Source organism: Abramis brama (genome assembly GCF_963993115.1).
Source record: "Abramis brama genome assembly, chromosome: 2".
Lineage (NCBI taxonomy): Eukaryota > Metazoa > Chordata > Actinopteri > Cypriniformes > Leuciscidae > Abramis > Abramis brama.
The window spans coordinates 20078754-20098781 of NC_139964.1; the positions used below are offsets into that span (position 1 = coordinate 20078754).

General features: G+C 35.9%; 1 protein-coding gene across 1 annotated transcript in view; it reads right to left on the minus strand.

Annotated features, from left to right (window-relative positions):
• Positions 1 to 898: 898 nt before the first annotated feature.
• Positions 899 to 20028, minus strand: part of LOC311077826 (complement C3-like) — an 82115-nt gene continuing 62985 nt past the window's right edge. Inside the window, exons 36-39 of the mRNA XM_084106457.1 lie at positions 5670 to 5750; positions 5500 to 5583; positions 5245 to 5377; positions 899 to 2017 (exon numbers count right to left, since the gene is read on the minus strand). Coding sequence (XP_083962583.1) covers positions 1876 to 2017; positions 5245 to 5377; positions 5500 to 5583; positions 5670 to 5750 — 440 coding nt within the window. The 3' untranslated portion in view covers positions 899 to 1875. The remainder of the gene's footprint in view (positions 2018 to 5244; positions 5378 to 5499; positions 5584 to 5669; positions 5751 to 20028) is intronic.

The window sequence follows — 20028 nt, forward strand, 5'->3', positions numbered from 1 at the left end:
TACTCTCACGTGAACGTGCAAAACTAAGGGGAAGGGGTAAGGGGAAGGAGTAAGACAGAGAATTGGGATTCAGCCTAAATCTGATTCTATGGCGAGAATGGGTCGCTTTGGCGGTTTGGTCATGCCCATTCTGCTTCGCCATAGGTTTGTGCAGTTGCCGCAGCCCATCCAATCAGCGCACTTAGACAGCCTGCACTGTGCTCGCTGTACAGCTGCACTACGTTTTAAAATAAAGGCTTCAATATTCTTGAGAAAAGGAGTTTTTCCATAGCGTTTGCTATCCGATTTTACTAGTCGATTTTTACCCATCTCAGTATAGCAATAGAGTTTGGTAAAAGCTGTTCATTCATTCACACTCAGAAACGCGATTCATATTTAAACAGTCTTTTTGCGTGTACAGACACTATTGCGATTGGAACAAAGCAAATATAGAACTGACCTATTCCTCAGCTGGATCCGTTCCTCCTCGAAATGAAACTTGCAGCACTTCTGAGGTAAATTTTCCAGGATTATTATTAAGATAGTATTATTCCTCACAGCGTCGTAAAGTACATGACTCTGATTACATGCGGTGTGTGTTATCCAGCTGATTGTGGGCGTTCACAGGTTTGCATGAATGCCTCAGATCATTTGCGTTTGAATAGCGCGCGCTCTCTGTGGGCGGGGTCACATTAAAACATAATGAGCTGAGATGAGAACGACTGACATCTCTCTCTTTTCATACATATTACATAAACTGAGAATATATATTTTTTTAATATAAATTACTTCATTTAAAAGAATATAATTCAAGCTTCATGCCTGTATGCCTGTTTGACTGAGTATTCGCTTAGTTACAGTTCATTTTCGGACGTGTTTCAGAATGGACTTCACTGACAGAGAGAAAGCAGAACTTGCATCATGTTTATTTTTCTTTATTTGGCAAAAAGCACAACACTTTGTTTTTATTGCGAGTATACACAAAAAATAGACACTTAACAGGATCGAATGATGTTTGACACTTGTATGTAAGATCAAAGTCAACATTTATTTTCGAGTATTTTGAGTCTCTTTTGCACTCCGACCCCATTGTCTTATGATTATAAAAAATAGGTACAGATTTAAAATACCACACAAAACAAATTATAATGTTGGATTTGTGTTATTAGAATATTCTTGCAAGGCACTGTATATCACACCATGATTAATCAGTCAGGAGTCTAAAATAAACATTTTCACGTTTCATTCAGTCACCCCTTTTTTAAAATACAGAATTACAAGTATTTTACCTCAAACATGCAAGAGATTATGTTTAATGTCCTGTAAACAACAAATGCTGTTTATATCCCAGTCAACAATTTGAGCTCCCAGGATACTCATGATGTGGTCACAATGATCTAAAACTGTAACTTCACAGCGCACTCACTGTGGTCACCGTTATGGTGTTTGCTTTAGTTGGGATCTTTGGCCTTGACTTTTTAATGTTAGTTTTTCTCTGTCAGCTGTAACTGTTTGTTATGGTGAGAACAGCAAAAGATAAAGTGATCAAGTATGTTGGCTACTTTTTGATGATAAAGTTTTTATTAGCATATACCAGGCAGTCACATTTCAGGGTTTAATCTCTGGTATCAATTTTGCATGATCATTTGTTTGTGTTTATATGTACACGTGGTTTTGCATTTTGCCTGTCTAGTTTGATCTATTGGATTAAAGCATTACATTGATAATGGTGTTGGAGCCTGACTTCAAACAAATGTTTATATGTCAACCCAATTTTCATTTTCAACAAAAATTTGACGTCTGAGCGATGTTGGAGCCCACGTCCAATAATATTTCTAGCTGGGGTGACTCACATTGTGACCATAGTATGAGCTGTGAGGTTGTTGACAGGGATAATTATACAACACATCCTATTCTGGGGAGTTTATCCTGGAGCTCAGAGATGCCGATGTACTGTTCCCTGTATTCTCGATTTTGGCTTTCCTCTCTTGTCGGCCAGTATTCAACCCAGGTGCGCTCTCCAAAGATGTACTGCAGACTAAAAACAAGTCAAAACAGACACAATTACTGACTTAACTACACTGTATGCATTTACGAAGCACATGCATCATTTTAGTATAAGGGTCAATGAACTATACACATGTCTATGGCAAGCCGTTTTAGCTTAAATTGTACCCAGCGTTACTCGTCGTAATTGCATTTTTACTAGTAAGAATTCAATTAGAGAGCTCTACAATTCAATTCTTACTAGTAGCAATTACAATTAGAGAGCTCTACAATTCAATTATTACTAGTAGCAATTACAATTAGAGAGCTCTCTAATTCAATTATTACTAGTAAGAATTACAATTACAGAGCTCTCTAATTCAATTCTTACTAGTAACAATTCTAATTAGAGAGCTCTACAAATGAATTTTTACTAGTCATATGTCTCCATTGACTTCCATTCATTTTTAATTACAGAGCTCTACAATTGAATTGTTACTAGTAAGAATTACAATTAGAGAGCTCTACAATTGAATTGTTACTAGTAAGAATTACAATTAGAGAGCTCTCTAATTAAATTCTTACTAGTAAGAATGCAATTACAGAGCTCTCTAATTGAATTTTTACTAGTAAAAATACGAATTAAAGATATGTATAATTGCAGAGCTCTGTAATTGAATTAAAGAGCTCTTACTAGTAACAACTGAATTAGAGAGCTCTCCAATTGGAATTGTTACTAGTAATAATAGGATTAGAGAGCTCTCTATTTAAATTGTTACTAGTAAGAATTGAATTAAAGAGCTCTGCAATTGCATTCTTACTAGTAACAATTCAATTGTACAGCTCCGTAATTAAAAATGAATGGAAGTCAATGGAGACATATGACTTGTAAAAATTCATTTGTAGAGCTCTCTAATTGTAATTCTTACTAGTAATAATTGAATTAGAGAGCTCTGTAATTGTAATTCTTACTAGTAATAATTGAATTAGAGAGCTCTCTAATTGTAATTGCTACTAGTAAGAATTGAATTGTAGAGCTCTCTAATTGAATTCTTACTAGTAAAAATGCAATTACGATGAGTAACGCTGGGTACAATTTAAGCTAAAACGGCTTGCCATACATGTCGACAGTAATAAAAAAGGAGAATCCTTTGTATGCATGTTGGTTTTTATACATTTTTGACAAACATTTAATACAAATTCAGTTTCACTTGTACAAAACATTTTAATAACAGGTCAAAATACGTGATATTTTGTCAGGTGTCTAATGGGGTGTTCTCAGTTTTATGGTTTCACAAATAGCTTCCTGCATAATGCTTACGTCACTAACTTTGTTTTGGCAGACGAAAGTTTTTCATATATTAATATTTTAGAAACAAAATGGCTTTTTTTGTCTTTTACAAAATATCAAAGTTCACTTATGCCAATATTTCATTTTCTAAGAATTACAGCCTTATCATCCGAATATTTCCCCCTTTAAATGAGTCATGAACTGAAAAATCTAATTTTCCTTGAGGTTTTGACATATAAGTTGTCATCATACTATACGAATTTTCTGTAAGTTTCAGAACTGAGATGCAATGGGAAAACTCCTTTTTCTCTGATTTACTGAAGTTAAAATAAAATCAGTGAAACTGCATGAGCCAATGGTCGTCCTGCAGAGAGGAACGAACCAGTGGCCGAGCAGCGTAGCCAGTTATTTCTGATATGTTAACTGATATGTTATGAGAGCTGTAATAGTAAAACGTGCTAAATGTTTTCGAGAGAGTTTCATATGTAATACTTACTGTAGCTATTTCATAATCACAGCTGTGGACGTTTACACTAAATGTCTCACAGCAGGGCTAAAATCATAGGAAGGAACATGCCTTTTATTTATTTTTCTTTCATTACTTTTAATAAATTATTTATGTAAAATTCATACTAACATAACAAGTGCATCCCAGGCAACATTATGTAAGGGATAATGTAGAGTGAGGCGATTGTTATAGCGAATACAACCCCGACGCGAAGTGGATCTTGAATCAGCCTGAAGGGGTTGTATTTGCTATAACAACCACCTCGCTCTACATTATCCCGCTTATTACATGGCTATCTACCACATAAATCAATAATTTGACACAAAATATTGATTTAAAAAGGAGTTTATTGATATAAAAACGATTGTATTGCTTCCGCTAAAGAAAATAGCCCGTTCCGTCTCTACGATTAGAATCCTGCGTCCATAGCAACACTTTGTTTTTCATGGCAACGGTGTGTTATACTTCGCAGCGGTCTGTTATTTCTTGATAACAGACTGCTGCGAAGTATAACACACCGTTGCATTCTACATTAGAATTCAACCAAGCCATGTAATAAAGAACAATTACACAATGCAGTTCATGACCCCTTTAATATTTTGCTAGCATTTCTTTAAAAAGTTGCCAGTTAGTGCCAACATTTTTGATAATTTTCAGAAAACTTTGATGGCCCCCAGAATATTTTGTTGTAGGAATATCTGAACATGCAATAAAAAAAAAAAAGAAATAAAAAAAGCCTGCTTTAAAAAACGCTTCATGCATTCTTTTTGTATCAACACTTGAATGTGGGTAAGTTTAATTTAAAAAGCAACATTTTGAACAAAAAGCTGAGAAAATCACATTTTTAAGACTTCGTTCGGATCGGATTCAGAGCAATAATCAAAACACAGTCCATCAACACCCCTAAAGCTTCACAGTCATTTCCTCTTCCTGGGTTTAACTTTTCATTCGGTAAAGTTATAGGCAGTTTTGATTTATATGACATTTATATGATTTTTGTTTAATGATAATGTTAGCTTACATGTGCATAAGCAATGCTTTTATCGCTTGTTTCTGCTTCTTCTTCGCCTGTGTTTTGATCTGGAGATTCTGTACTAATAGCGCCCCCTACCGTATAACAGTGAAAACATGGATAGGCAGAAATTTCCATAAATGACTAGGAAGCATTGTGTCATAAATGATGGAAAATTATGTCCATGGTGGAGAAAGTAAATCTTTGGACACCACATAGACATTTTTTACTTTAAACCCCACAAAAAGAAATCAAAATAACTTAAACTCACGTTCATCACAGAAGATTCAAGTAATTTGGTATCAACTGCATTTCTTAATTTATTCAAGTCTATTCTAGGTTATTTAAAATGCATTTTGACAAAAAAACAACTGCCCCTTCATTGAGCCTAGAACAATATTCTACAGACATTAAATAAATTAAGCTCAGGCAAATCATGATATTCACAGACACACAGTGGACACTTACCTTTCTCCTTGGTTTGTCAGTTCAACATTGCCCATGATGAGGTACGACTTGCCTTCTACCAATCCCAAATATTCTCTGCAACTGGGACGAGCCAAAAATGGTCTGACTCTCCCCTCAGCATCATCATCAGTGCCTACAGGACAGAACAGGAAAAGATTAGTCTGGGACATCCATACATCAACCACAGTTCAAGAGTTACATGCTCTAAAAACATGTACTTCACTTTGATGGACACAAGTGAATATTGAACCGTACCTTCTTTCAGCACCTGCTCCACCTTCATGTCGTAACTGTCAGTGTCCAGTGCCAGATCCATCTTCACTACTCTGACTTTATAAACTGTCAAGCATATGTGCTATATCATTATCGTCATCAGATCTGTGAGACTTGATCTCAATGGCTGAGAAAGGAGAACATGCGTTTACCATAATCTGTGTCAGATTCACAGGCTCTATCAAAACGCTCCATTTCACGGACCTGATTCTTCTTCTGGAAACTGCAATTTTCTATGTTGAGAGATGTGAATTTCTTGATATTTATACATTACACACACACACACACACATACATACACACATACATGCATACGTATACGTAAGGAATAATTGACGACAGGCCGTTGAATTATTAGAAAAATAATGCACACCCGAGGTGGTAATGCGGTCACGACGCGAAGCGGAGTGGCCGTTCACCTCGGGTGTGCATTATTTTTCTAATAATTCAACGGCCTGAAGTCAATTATTCCGCTTATACTACAGTTACCACACCTCGAAACATTGTTCAGATTATGTATTTCAAGACGTTTGTAAAGTTTTTGTCATTAAAACGCTCTTGTATGTAGGACTAATTTCTTACGCATCTAATCCAATGCCTCCGTTGCTAATTCCAAAACGTCATTTTAGAGTTAGTAACGGAGGTTTGAGCCACTGATAGCAGACTAAAGCTGGGGACACACGACTAGCTGACACATTCTCTGACTGTTTTCATCGACTGCAGCAGATTTTAAACACCGACTTTGAACACAGACTGAACGCGCTGAACGCGCGTTTGGGCATTATCAGTCATAAGTATCAAATTGCATTCATAACCGGCCTTAAAGTGTGTCCCCGGCTTTATGCAGTTATTAATGCAGTTATTAGAGAGAGATGTTGCAATAATGAGACAGAAAAGCATGTGCGTCAGTATTATTAGCCTATTTATTTATTAATTTAATTCGTTTTAATTAATTCGTTCATTCTTTTTTTTTTTTTTTTTTTTTTTTTCATTGACAGATGACAGTAGACTATAGCCAAATAAATGAAACACAAAGCCCTTTTAACAAGTGGGCCTATAAATAATTATTTATTTATTATTATCTGCAATAAAAATCCGTACTGCAGGACTATCCATTTATTTAGCCTATATTCAGTTTAATTTTCTATTGATTATAATATGGACAGGACTATATACTTTATTTATTAAAATTAAACTGCATGTTTCCATTGATTGTGAAGCTAGACATTGAAAATTGCAGATCAAGCGCATGGGGCTAAATGCTTTTTCTTGTTATGAATTGTATCCTATTTTCCGTTATTACCGTTAACTACGCGAAGTGATTTGGAACTGTAATGCGGTCAAGACCTGCCTGGAACTACTTTAGCCGTGCGTTTCCCTGAAAATAATGCACACCTTAGAACGTTCGTCAACCAATCAGATTCAAGCATTCAACGGCCCTGTAGTATAAATGTATATATACACACAAACATACATACATACATATACATATATATATATATATTAGGGGTGACCCCGAATAGTCGAAGATTCGATGCTTCGATTGGAGGAGCCTGATTCGACTACCGATCTCACGGTCGAATCTTCGCAGAGGTGTTGTGAAACGAGGATCATGCCACTTTGGCTATATGGGGGCGCTCAATGTCTGATTTCACGTAGAACTACCGGTTTTCTGTCAATATGTTAATATTCAGCCTATTATGATAATGCTGTATATAAAAATGTGCAAAGTTATTTTTTTGCTATTATGCTTATATAATGCTGTATATAATATTTTTTAACGTGCGTGAATAAATCCAAACACCCCGTGACAGATTTAAGTTTCACTTTCAATCCGTGACCGACAGAGAAGCATCTTGGCGGCAAGGATTTAAATATTTAACAATGTCTGGGATAAGAAAATCTAAAGTGTGGATGTACACCATCAGAAAGGATATTCTACAAGGCTGGATTTAGCATCAGGAAAACCATGATCGCACTTCCGCCGGCCAACGTTAACAAGTTGGTTTTCCACGGGACATTCTAAAATGCTTAACGTGAAAAAAGCTTTTAAAACGCTTAAAAAGCACTTTAACGTGGCTTAATTTATGTACACAGTGCACACTTTATTAAGAAACCATACTATGTGCAGATAAGCAGATGAACCCAGAATATGAATGCAAAGCCTTGCATGGCTGACACCGCCGTCGGTGTATGAATGAGTGAGTGAATGGGTGAATGTGAGGCTATGTAAAGCGCTTTGGTGGCCATAGGTCTGTGAAAGCGCTATATAAATGCAGTCCATTTACCATTTACTTTTCCTATAGTAAAGCGTTTACATAATTTGATATTTTAATTTAATTATTTTAGGAGATTAAGTCGTTAAACGCTTTTCACATTTTAGAATGTATTTTATCCGTGTGCACAATTTGAAAAGACTCCAACGGACACAGACAGAGTGAAAGACTGGATTTGTTCTCTCAATCAGGTAGGGTACAAGTGATTTAAAACTTCAGCCGGTTCTAATTTGATTTTTGGATGCTGTGAACATTTTTAGCTAAAAAGACTGCCACTCCAGTTTAGCATTTATTGAGTTTAACATTTATAAAGTTGAAAATTCTGGCTACTATCGTTATTTTAATCATTTCTTTATTTTTATTTCATTTATTGATCTGTCAGGGTTATCTAATCTAACTATTTGTGGCTTGTGTTTTGAATATATGTCCCCCTGCACTTTAGGCATTTAGCACACATTTGCTCCTCATCTTGTGACTTGATTCTGATTTATTTCGTTTTGTATTTTTATTTATTAGAAAGGTATATTCTGTTCTTATTTAATTTTGTAAATTAATTGTTTATTTGTTCGGTGCATCGATGTTGTGTAGAGCCTGCTCGCACAGGTAATTTAGCCGATTAAATTTGATTTGCATGTGAAATGCAAATCCTGTTTGCAGTGTGGCCTTTCTGGAGTTATTTATGTTATTTATTAGTTTTATTGATCCAAAATGTTTTTATACATTTTCTTCTATATCTTTGTGTGATTTTCTGTACACTCGCCACTTTGAAATGTTAAAGCCCCGCCCCCAGCCCACCAGTTTTTGAAGGAGTGCTAGCAATATCTGTTAAAGACTCACTGGGTTTTGCTAGTTGCCAGTGAGCCCCTCTCTTCTGCTAAGTTCGCCCACCTGGCAAGGAGAATCAAAGACGAGAGAGAGCAGTTTGCAGTCGCAGTGTCTGACCGGAAGTTTAGGCAAAGGCAATGCCCCAAACAACCGCCCTCACAGGCTGACGACACACCTGGATTTTCTGTTAGGGTCGACTACCTTAGCCGTTGTCTTTACATGGATGTAACTGCAAGGCAGCAGTGTGCCGGCTTGGTAGATGGCCGCAAGACCCTAGGTGCATGTGCCCTTAAAGACAGGTGTTGTGTTTGTCATGCCAGGGTGTCTACCCACCCTCCCACTCCCTATGCGGACCAGATTAGTCGCCGATGGCTCGACCATGGAACAGGTGGTATTGGTTTACATGTTACCAGTAGCAAGCTTCCAACAAGCCTGACCTGACCAATGGTTCAGCACAATGGTGACCCAAAAAAACAACATTTTACAGTAAACTACTGGCAACAGTGTTGCCAGTATATACCTGTTTTTTAACTTACAATTTATTACTGTTAAAATACATTCCGTGGTTGTGTCTTTTTATCTTACACTGTTAACCCTTTCAACCCCACAGGAAAATCATGTAGTGTCCATACTACACAAGAACTACAAAAGACTTCCAGCCATTACACATTATTACACTTATTATTAACAGTATGACTTTATTTCTGTCATACATCTACAGAAATTGTTATTGAGATGTTTAATTGAAAATGTTTGGTTTGACGTTACTGTTATGGAGATCAGTGTTTGCTTTAGTTGGGATGCTGACCCTTGACTTTATGAAGTTTCATGTAACAAAGTTCGGGAGGAGCACGTTCAGGTTATCAACCAATCAGCACAAGAGGAAGCTGGTATAAATAAAGCCTTTCCTCACCTTCAGTCTCACGACAAGTTTCTCAGCATCCCTCCACCACCCCATCACCTCACACTAGGCTGGGTCTACCCCAGTATAAGGGGGGAGTACTCTGGATTCGGGCCAAATTCCGAGCTCGGAGCCCTCCCCTGGACAGCAAGCCAAATACGCATAAATACTACATCAGATTCCATGAACGTGTGAACTCGTGAACTAATATTAGATTTTGTCTGGCTGCTTGAACTGTGTTTTTGCAAGCTACATCTGTAGACAAACACAAATGGATTTGTTATATTGATGATGATGACAAAATCATTATATAGCCTGTTTATTCACTGATCTTATTCAGAGTTTAATCCTGTATCAAAAGTGTTACATTTCCACCTCTGTGAAGCTACAGCAATTAGTTACAATGACAATTTGTTTTAAACACATCATGCACAAAAAACAAAAAAAACAAAAAAACAAGCTACACATTGCTACATTGTATTGTTGAGATTAATATACTGATTGTTGATCTAGGTCTGTATCTAAGTCAAGCAGGAGTTAAACATTTTTTTAATTCACTATATGATTTCAATATCCTTCAGAATTACTGATTACAGAAACATTGCTGGATCTCACTCTGTACTCATTCACAGATATAGGATCAATATATAAGAAATAGCCACAAATTCAAAGCTTATACACAGGATGAGATCAGAGAATTCTTGCCACAACAAATGTACTTTATAAACTCACAATTACAACAGCCAGAGATAAACTAATGTTATAAAGTCAAGGGTCAAGAGCCCAACTAAATCAAACACTGATTTCCATCATGGTGACGACAACATTTATTATTTTCAATAAAACATCAACAACTAAATCTCTGATAATTCTCAACAAGAACTTTTGTACATGTATGAAAGAAATAATGTTACACTGGTTTGTAAACTGTTTTCACACTCAGTGTGGCTGAAAATCAGTTGTAGTTCTTGTGTTTCTCTTTTTTTCTGTTCTTGTTTCTCTGTCCTTCAGTGATTCTGCTTATCAGTTGTTCATCAGTGTCTGAATTCACTCAAGTGGACTATATTGTAGGGAATAGTGGATGAGGGCAAAGGGTGTGATTTGGAACACAGAAAAGAGGCTTCTGAGTGTCGACTTGGAGTGCTGTTAATTCATAGTATTCCTGTAGGCCAGTGTTTCCCAAACCTGCTCCTGAAGGACCCCCAACACTGCAGGTTTTCTTTGTCTCCCTAATCAAACACACCTGATTCAACTCATCAGCTCATTAGAAGAAACTCTAGGACAGGGATGGGCAAATGCTGTCCTGGAGAGCCACTGTCCTGCAGAGTTTAGCTCCAACCCTGATAAACTCTCCTGTCTGTAGCTTTCTAGTAATCCTGAAGACATTGATTAGCTGGTTCAGGTGTGTTTGATTAGGGTCCCAGATAGATAGCAACCATCAAAATAATGTTAATGTGTCAATGTTAACTGTACTGAATCAACATCTCTTTGCTCCAGCAATTAATGTTGACATTTTTTGGAAATTTCATCCATAAATCAATGGTGATAGCATTGAGTCAATGTTACAATGTGATGTTGGTTCAGCATGTTTGCACACTCTCAGAAAATGAAACACAACAATTATAACTGACTTAAAGCCACACAGCCTGAAATCAACTGAAAATAAAAGACAATAAATCTCTCAAGATCTCAGCAGAAGGTCTTTTTGACAATTAACAGAGGTTTAGATGTTGATGTTTTATTGAAAATGGTTGGTCACCATTATGGTGATCAGTGTTTCATTTAGTTGGACAGTTTGACTCTTAGCTTTTATGTGAGTGTGTGATCTTTGCAACAGTGTGTGCTGAAACATATCATTTATTGCAAAGAAAATCAGAAACAAAGATCATAATTCAACATCATAGTTCACTAATTTTACTATGACCAAAAGTGGTAATTTGATATTAAAAAGATATATTCACAAATCATACTTTCTTGCCACAGATGAGACATTCTGAATTTTGATTTTTAAAATACATTAAAAGAAAAAAAAAAATTTGATACACATCCAGACATCAAGAATCAGCATATGAATCTCAACAATGGTGACATGCTTCATGCTGCAATGCATGTTGGGAGCCACCATAGTATAAAACTAGCATGCATTCGCATGAAGAATGTCACTATTGTTGAGATTTGTATGCTGATTCTTGATGTCTGTGCCTTTAGCCTTTGTCTTCGCAACCGAAAACAAAGGCTTCTATGCTTGTCTGCGTTGCGCTCATAGCATCAGCACAGCATCCTGTCAGTAGAATTCAGTTCTCTTTCGCGACTTATCGCGCTTTTAATATTTCTTTTCAATATAAAGCACATCCTGCTCTTTTCTTTCTCATTCATTCATTCACTCATTCATTCTCATTCGTTTTGTTATTAATCACTTTAAACAGAATCGTCAACTGAAATCTGTGTGGATTATCAACAATACGACACATTTATAGGACATAAAGATTGGACTCTTTGATACCAATCTTTCATTTGAAAGTCACGTGTCTAGTATCTGTAAAACCGCATTTTTCCATCTTAAAAATATATCTAAATTATGCCATATGCTCTCAATGACCAACGTGGAACAATTAGTTCATGCGTTCATGACCTCAAGGCTAGATTATTGTAATGCTCTACTGGGTGGTTGCCCTCCACGCATAATAAACAAACTACAGCTGTTCCAAAACGCAGCAGCTCGAGTCCTTACCAGAACCAAGAAGTATGACCATATTAGCCCGGTTCTGTCAACACTGCACTGGCTGCCTATTAAACATCGTATAAATTTTAAAATATTGCTGATCACTTACAAAGCACTAAATGGTTTAGCTCCGCAGTACTTGAGCGACCTCTTAACGCTTTATAGTCCTTCACGTCTATTGCAATCTCAAAATTCCGGCCAGTTGATAATACCTACACTGTAAAAAATTGCGCCGTAAAATAACGGTAATATACTGGCAGCTGTGGTTCCAGCAATGTACTGTTAATTTACAGCCCTCTACCGTTAATATACAGCTCTCCTTTTTTACAGTATGTTACCGTAAAAATACCAAAGAAGGTAACTCATTTGGGAAACCGATTGCTTCAAACAGTTCAAGTTTAAAAACTACTATTTATACTGATAGTACTGTGAAGTTACTTCATTTGAGTCCACTGAAAATTAATATCTCTTAATATTGAACTGTAAACACCTAATGTGTAATAGTGAATTTATTAAAAAAATGACTTTAACTAAAATCTTTGCAGTTCGCATTTAGCGAACATTAGCATACATGTATGTGCTAAACTACTTAGCAAGGAGATTGTCACTGCATCAAGAATACACAGTTACTGCTTTTAAATAAAGCAACCGGCAGCATAACATCAGTGTTTCCGTGCTCATCTTTGACTGAAGCACAGGCTCTACTCTCCAGGACAATGGTGACACACAAAACTAATGAATTAAACTAACAGATCTCTCCTGTATCATCTTGTGCAAAACAACATAAAACACTTCAATTTAATATTTACTCTCCTTATCAGTTATTGACTTTGCCTAACTTTTTTCTATAAACATTTACTAATATTTCAGTGAAATGATCCTCTTTTGTTTAGTAAATCTAAATGTTGCATTTTACAGTATATTACTGTTTTTACTTGATTTTACGGTAATCTACTGGCAGCTGGGTTGCCAGTAAATTGCTGTTTTTCTACAGTTTTATGCCGTAAATTAATTTACAGTTGATTACTGTTAAATTACACTTCACTCTGTGTTCTTTTTATTTGACACATTTAACCCTTTCAACCCCACTTCAGTTTTAAATGAACACTTGTGTGTCCACACTACAGAGTGTTGGAGTAAGCAGTGTTGAAGTTAATGATATAATTCAGTGATTAATTAACTGATGATTGAGCATTAGTGATGAACACCTGATGTTAACAAGCAGAATCACTGAAGGACAGAGAAACAACAAGAAGATAAAAAAGCGAAACACAAGAACTACAACTGACATCAGCCACAGAAGACATTAAATCTCTCAAGATTTCAGCAGAGGAGGATTAAACAACTCTAAAACAATAACATTACTATCTTCATTTATTACTAACCGGATTGACTTTATTTATTTTTTCATATATGTCTACAGAAATTCCTATTGAGAATTAACAAAGGTTTAGATGTGGTTTTGTTTCATTTGATGTTACCATTGAGGAGATCAGTGTTTGCTTTAGTTGGGCTCTTGACCCTTGACTTTAACATTAGTTTCTCTTTGGCTGTAACTGTGTTATTAAGACACATTTGTTGTAGCAGAAACAAACCCAACAAAACATAGATCAGGTGTTGCTGGTTATGTTTTGAATGTTTCATCATCACATAATGTTTGGATCACCAATCTCATCTGGAGTCTAATCATATATCTAAAATGTGTTTTTTATTAGATTAATTTTATATTTCTACACTGTGAAGCTACAGCAAAATATCAAGCATCCTGCAGAATCAGTTATGAAGGATTTTTGAACTCATCATTCACTAAAAAATTTGAACTGCGGTTTCAGTTAGACACATACAGACATCAAGAATAAGCCAATGAATCTCAACAATGGTGACAATCAACAAAAAAGATATCAAATCTGAACATTACAAAACACACTATTTAAAGTCAACACAAAACAAACAGCAAAAATAAAAGTAAACATTAAAGAAAATAACCAGAAAATTCAGCTGCATAATTTATTCATGCCGCAATGCATGCTGGGAGTCACGCACAATTTTTTTGTACTATGCTGGTACCCAGCATGCATTACAGCATGACACTTTTTTTGATTGTCACCATTGTTGAGATTCATATGCCGATTCTTGTTGTCTGTGTGTGTCTGTCTGATATTGAAGTTCAAAATATTCAAAAATTATTCACTTTTTAAAATCCTAAATATTTTCTGATTGTTAAAATTCCGATAGCTCTCGATATGTAAAATCACAATGATATGATAATATACAACACATCACCAAAATAAATACATTAGACAATAAAAAGATCAGTGCATCGGACCACTAGATGATGATTGTGACCATTAACAAATATTCACTGTCATCTAATACGGTTTTCTTTCAGCTTTTTAGAAATAGCAAATGTAAGACACAGCTACCACAGCCAAATAAAAACTAATGATCAAAAGTGAAGGGTCAAGAGCCCAACTAAAGCAAACACTGTTCACCCTCATGGTAACATCAAATTAAAATAAAATGACATCTAAACCTCTCTCACCTTTTAATAAGAACTTCTGTAAACGTCTGACAGAAATAAAGTCAGTCTGGTTAGTAATAAGTGAAGCTGGTAATGCTGTTTGTGGAGTTGTTTAATCCTCCTCTGCTGAGATCTTCACAGATTTAATGTCTTCTTTTCTCTTCAGTTGATTTGATCTTTTGTCTGTTCTTGTTGTTCCTCTTTCCTTCAGTGATTCTGCTTGTAAACAGCAGGTGTTCATCAGTGTCTGAATTAATTTCGAAATTGAACTCAATTAACTATGAAATTATTCACTCAGTCAAGTGGACTATATTAGTGATCTAATGTAGGGAACAGTGAATGAGGGTATAGGGTGTGATTTGGAACACAGCCTCTGAGTGTCGACTTTGAGCACTGTTAATTCACAGTATATTCCTGTAGGCTAGTTTCTCGAAAACGACATATATCACCCAGAATGCATTTTTTCAACGGAATATTGCTGTTTTAATGGAAAACAGCATTTTACTGTGAAAATGTGGCTGTTTTTTTACAGCAATTTTTTACAGTGTAGAATATCAAAATCGACTGCTGGCGGTTAGGGATGGCCCGATACCGATACTGGCATCGGGTATCGGGTCGATACTGCCCTCATATACTCGTACTCGTACTCATAAAAATTTGCCGATACCACGCACCGATACCACGTACATTTTGCGAAACGAAACTGGCCGCCGCGAGTGCTTTGTCGAGGTGAACTGAGTCAAAGACGCACGAGCTGGTCGAGCACATCCCTTAGTTTAAACAGACATTAGTGGAAAGTTTGTTCAGTCGGATGTCAATGGCAACGAAATTAAACGAGGCATGTAGCTTTAGCTTATTATTGACGTTAACTGACGAGAGAGAGAGACAGAGAGAGAGCGAGAAGCGCACTTCTGTTGAATGCTCTTTGCTGATCGACTCAGCACATGTTATTTGGATGAAAACTAAATCGTATATGTAAGTAAAGTAAAACATGAACTGTTACCTGACTGAAGTACACTGTTAGACCTTACCGGGTTTTTTTACAGTAAAATACTGGCAACACTGTTGCCAGTAATTTACTGTTAATTGTGCAGTTCTTTACTGTAAAAATGCACTAAAACTCGAGTTAACTAATTTCACTTGCAGAAACCGACTGCCTTAAATTGACCAACTGTCATTTAAATGTTTATAATGCATTAATAACATGAGCAAAGTATTACTGTGAACTTCTTTCATTTGAAACCACAACAAAACTTTTGTAAATAAAGAGATTTCCACTGGACCAGCAACTACACAATCACTGCCTGTTAAATAAAGCAACATGCAGCAAATCATCAATGTTTGTAGATCTTCTCCTGGACTGAAGCACAGGCTCTACTCTTCTGCACAATGGTGACCCACAAAATACATTTTACAGTAAACTACTGGCAACAGTGTTGCCAGTATATACCTGTTTTATAACTTTCAGTTTATTACTGTTAAAATACATTTTGTGGGTGTGTCTTTTTATCTTACACTGTTAACCCTTTCAACCCCACAGGGAAATCCACACTACAAAGAGTAAAAAGTAACATTGAGAAAGTGTTGCAGTGAGATAATTAAGGGAATATGTAAGTGATTGTTGAGCATTAGTGATGAACACCTGCTGTTAGAACAGAAAATAGAGAAACACAAGATCTACAACTGACCCTTTAGCCATTACACATTATTATACTTATTATTAACCAGTATGACTTTATTTCATACATATACAGAAGTTGTTATTGAGATGTTTAATTGAAAATGTTTGGTTTGAAGTTACCATTATAGAGATCAGTGCTTGCTTTAGTTGGGTTGCTGATGCTAAATATTAGTGGTTCTGTTGCTGCGTGAGCTGTGTTTTTGCAAGTCACACTTGTGCACACATACACAGTTTATGAATGATTGTGGTTATAATGATTATGTTGACAAAATCATCATATTGCCTGGTCATTCACTAAGGAATTCATCCTCAATCAAAAGTGTTACATTAGCACCACTGTTAAACCATAACAGTAAATTACAGTGATTCATTTTTTTAACACATCATGCATAACCAGAGAAACAGAGCTACACTGTCTTATAGAAACACAGAGATATCACAATTTAGCACATGAATCTCAACAACGGTGGCAATTTTTTTTTTATTCTTGCAGCAGTGCATGCTGGGAGTTTTATATTATCCTGGAACCCAGCATGCATTGCGACATGAAACTTTTGATTGTCACCATTGTTGAGATTCATGTGCTGATTGTTGATGTCTGTGTGTGTCTGAGTCAAGCAGGAATTCAAAAATGTTTTAATGCACTATATGATTACGATATTCTTCAGAAGACCTTAATATAGTATTGATTTTATGTTGTAGATTTACAGATATATGCTAAATATGAAATACCCATAAAGTCAAAGAATAAATACAGAAAAAATCAGAGATTCAGACATGTCCATGATGATTGTAACATCATCACAAAAGCCCAAAACACCTGATCATTTTCCTCTTGGCTCTTTCTTGCCATAACAAATGTGTGTTATAAACTCACTGTTACAGCAGCCAGAGGGAGATGAATGGTAAGAAGTCAAGGGACAAGTGACCAACTAAAGCAAATACTGATCTCCATCATGGTGACAACAAACTTTATTATTAACTATATCTCTGTTAATTCTCAACAAGAACTTTTGTACATGTATGAAAGAAATAATCAATTGTAGTCAATTGTAGTTTTTGTGTTTCTCTTTTTTCTGTTCTTGTTTCTCTGTCCTTCAGTGATTCTGCTTATCAGGTTTTCATCAGTTTCTCAATTCACTCACTTCTTTTCATTCACTCTGTCAAGTGGACAATATTAGTGAACTAATGTAGGGAATAGTGAATGAGGGTATAGGGTACAATTGTGAAAACAGCCTCTGAGTGTCGATTTTGAGCAATGTTAATTCACAGTATATTCCTGTAGGCTAGTTTTGTTTTCTACGGTATATTACTGTTTTAATGGAAAATGATATAATATTGTCAGAATTTGGCCCTTTTTTACAGCAAGGGTTAACAGTGTATAACGAGTGGTTCCCTACATAATTACAGGACGTGTGCAGGTTAAGAAGTTTCATGAACGCAAACATCCGAAGCGCGCGCCTCACAAACCAGCGTCTCAGCGCGCGAATGCTGAATTAAATTGTCTTTCACGTCTTGCGCTTGTACGGACGAATTCACACACAACTATGTAATAACGCCCGTCTTGGTGAGTATCCTACACTGTTAGACCTTACCGGGTTTTTTTACAGTAAAATACTGGCAACACTGTTGCCAGTAAAATACTGTTAATTGTACAGTTCTTTACTGTAATCTAGTTTGTTTCTGTAAAAATGCACTAAATTATAGTTAACTAATTACACTTGCAGAAACCGACTGCCTTAAATTGACCAACTATCATTTAAATGTATTAACTAAAATTTATAATGCATTAATAATGTGAGCAAAGTATTACTGTGAACTTCTTTCATTTGAGACCACTAAAAAACTATTGTACATAAAAAGATTTCCACTGGATCAGCAACTACACAGTCACCGCCTGTTAAATAAAGCAACATGCAGCAAATCATCAATGTTTGTAGATCTTCTCCTAGACTGAAGCACAGGCTCTACTCTTCTGCACAATGGTGACCCAAAAAAATAAATTTACAGTAAACTACTGGCAACAGTGTTGCCAGTATAAACCTGTTTTATAACTTACAGTTTATTACTGTTAACCCTCTGAGGTCGACAAACGCGCCGACGCGTTTTGCCGGATTTTCTCCACATTGTAGCACTATAAACTTAAATTACTCCATCATTTATGGTCATACAGAAAAAAGAAATATAAAAAAAGAATCTGTGATATTTCTCCTTTTGTATGTGTCCACTTACAATCAAATCAAAACATTGTGCTTTTGTAAAATAAAGAAAATAAACAGGGTGTGCGTTCTGCCTCTCCGTCGCGGTGAACTTTTTTTTCTTGAGCACGTCTATAAACTGAAACAAAACTCAGCGAATACTTGTCACACATTTATGAGCCATATACCTTTATAAACATTTAAGTGTGTACTTTTAAATGATCGGATTCAAAACGAAAACAAATATTCTCTGTTTAAGTAATTTGTATAAAACCAACAAGATGTCCAGCTTCTCAAACGCTTGCTCATTACAGTTAATTTGGCCACGCCTACTCGCGCAAAAGATATTCACATGCAAATCTCCACATGGAACGCGAACGCGCTCGTTACCTCAACAACAAAACACTTCACTTCACTTTTCGTCGAGTTTGAAAGACGTGCCTGAGCTTACATTGGATTTAGGCTACCTCAGAAGAAGAAGAACGCGATTTGAAGACAAGAAAGATAAGGTAAGAAATTCTTACATAGCCTAGTTTGTTATTGTTGCATAAATGTCACGTTGCAGCTGAACTGTTGCTAGATATATGGGGAATATTATAATATTTAGACCCGTGTTTACTGTGTTTGTGGATATCTGCTCAAACATAGATATGTTTATGGTAACCATAATGTTTTATATTTGAGAGTGATCGCGTTTGAATGTATCATATTTTGCAAGCGATCGCGTTTGAATGTATCATATTTTGCAAGCGATCGCGTTTGAATGTATCATATTTTGCAAGCGATCGCGTTTGAATGTATCATATTTTGCAAGCGATCGCGTTTGAATGTATCATATGTGTTTACTGTGTTTGTGGATATCTGCTCAAACATAGATATGTTTATGGTAACCATAATGTTTTATATTTGAGAGTGATCGCGTTTGAATGTATCATATTTTGCAAGCGATCGCGTTTGAATGTATCATATTTTGCAAGCGATCGCGTTTGAATGTATCATATTTTGGATGAAAGCAAAACGCACCAAACGGCTTCATGTTTTTATTATTATCTCATTTCATATCATCATAACGGATGGAAACATTTGAAGTAACATGATAATCAATATATTTTTCTCTAGCTTCTTTTGGAAGATTTATAGGCTGCTATAGGTTATTTATTGTTATTATTATTTTATCCGCACTGCGCATATACCTTATGCCTACAAGGCACAACAAACCTGGTGTTCATTATATTATATATCGTTGGAAACGTGTGTGTGTGTGTGTATTCTGTGAATTTTAAAAAGGAATTTTAAAAAGCAATTTTAACCAGAAAAATCTAATATTTATTTCCAAAATCGTGCAGGCCTTTCTCTTGATATCAGTATGTTCACTTTTTTTTTTTTCA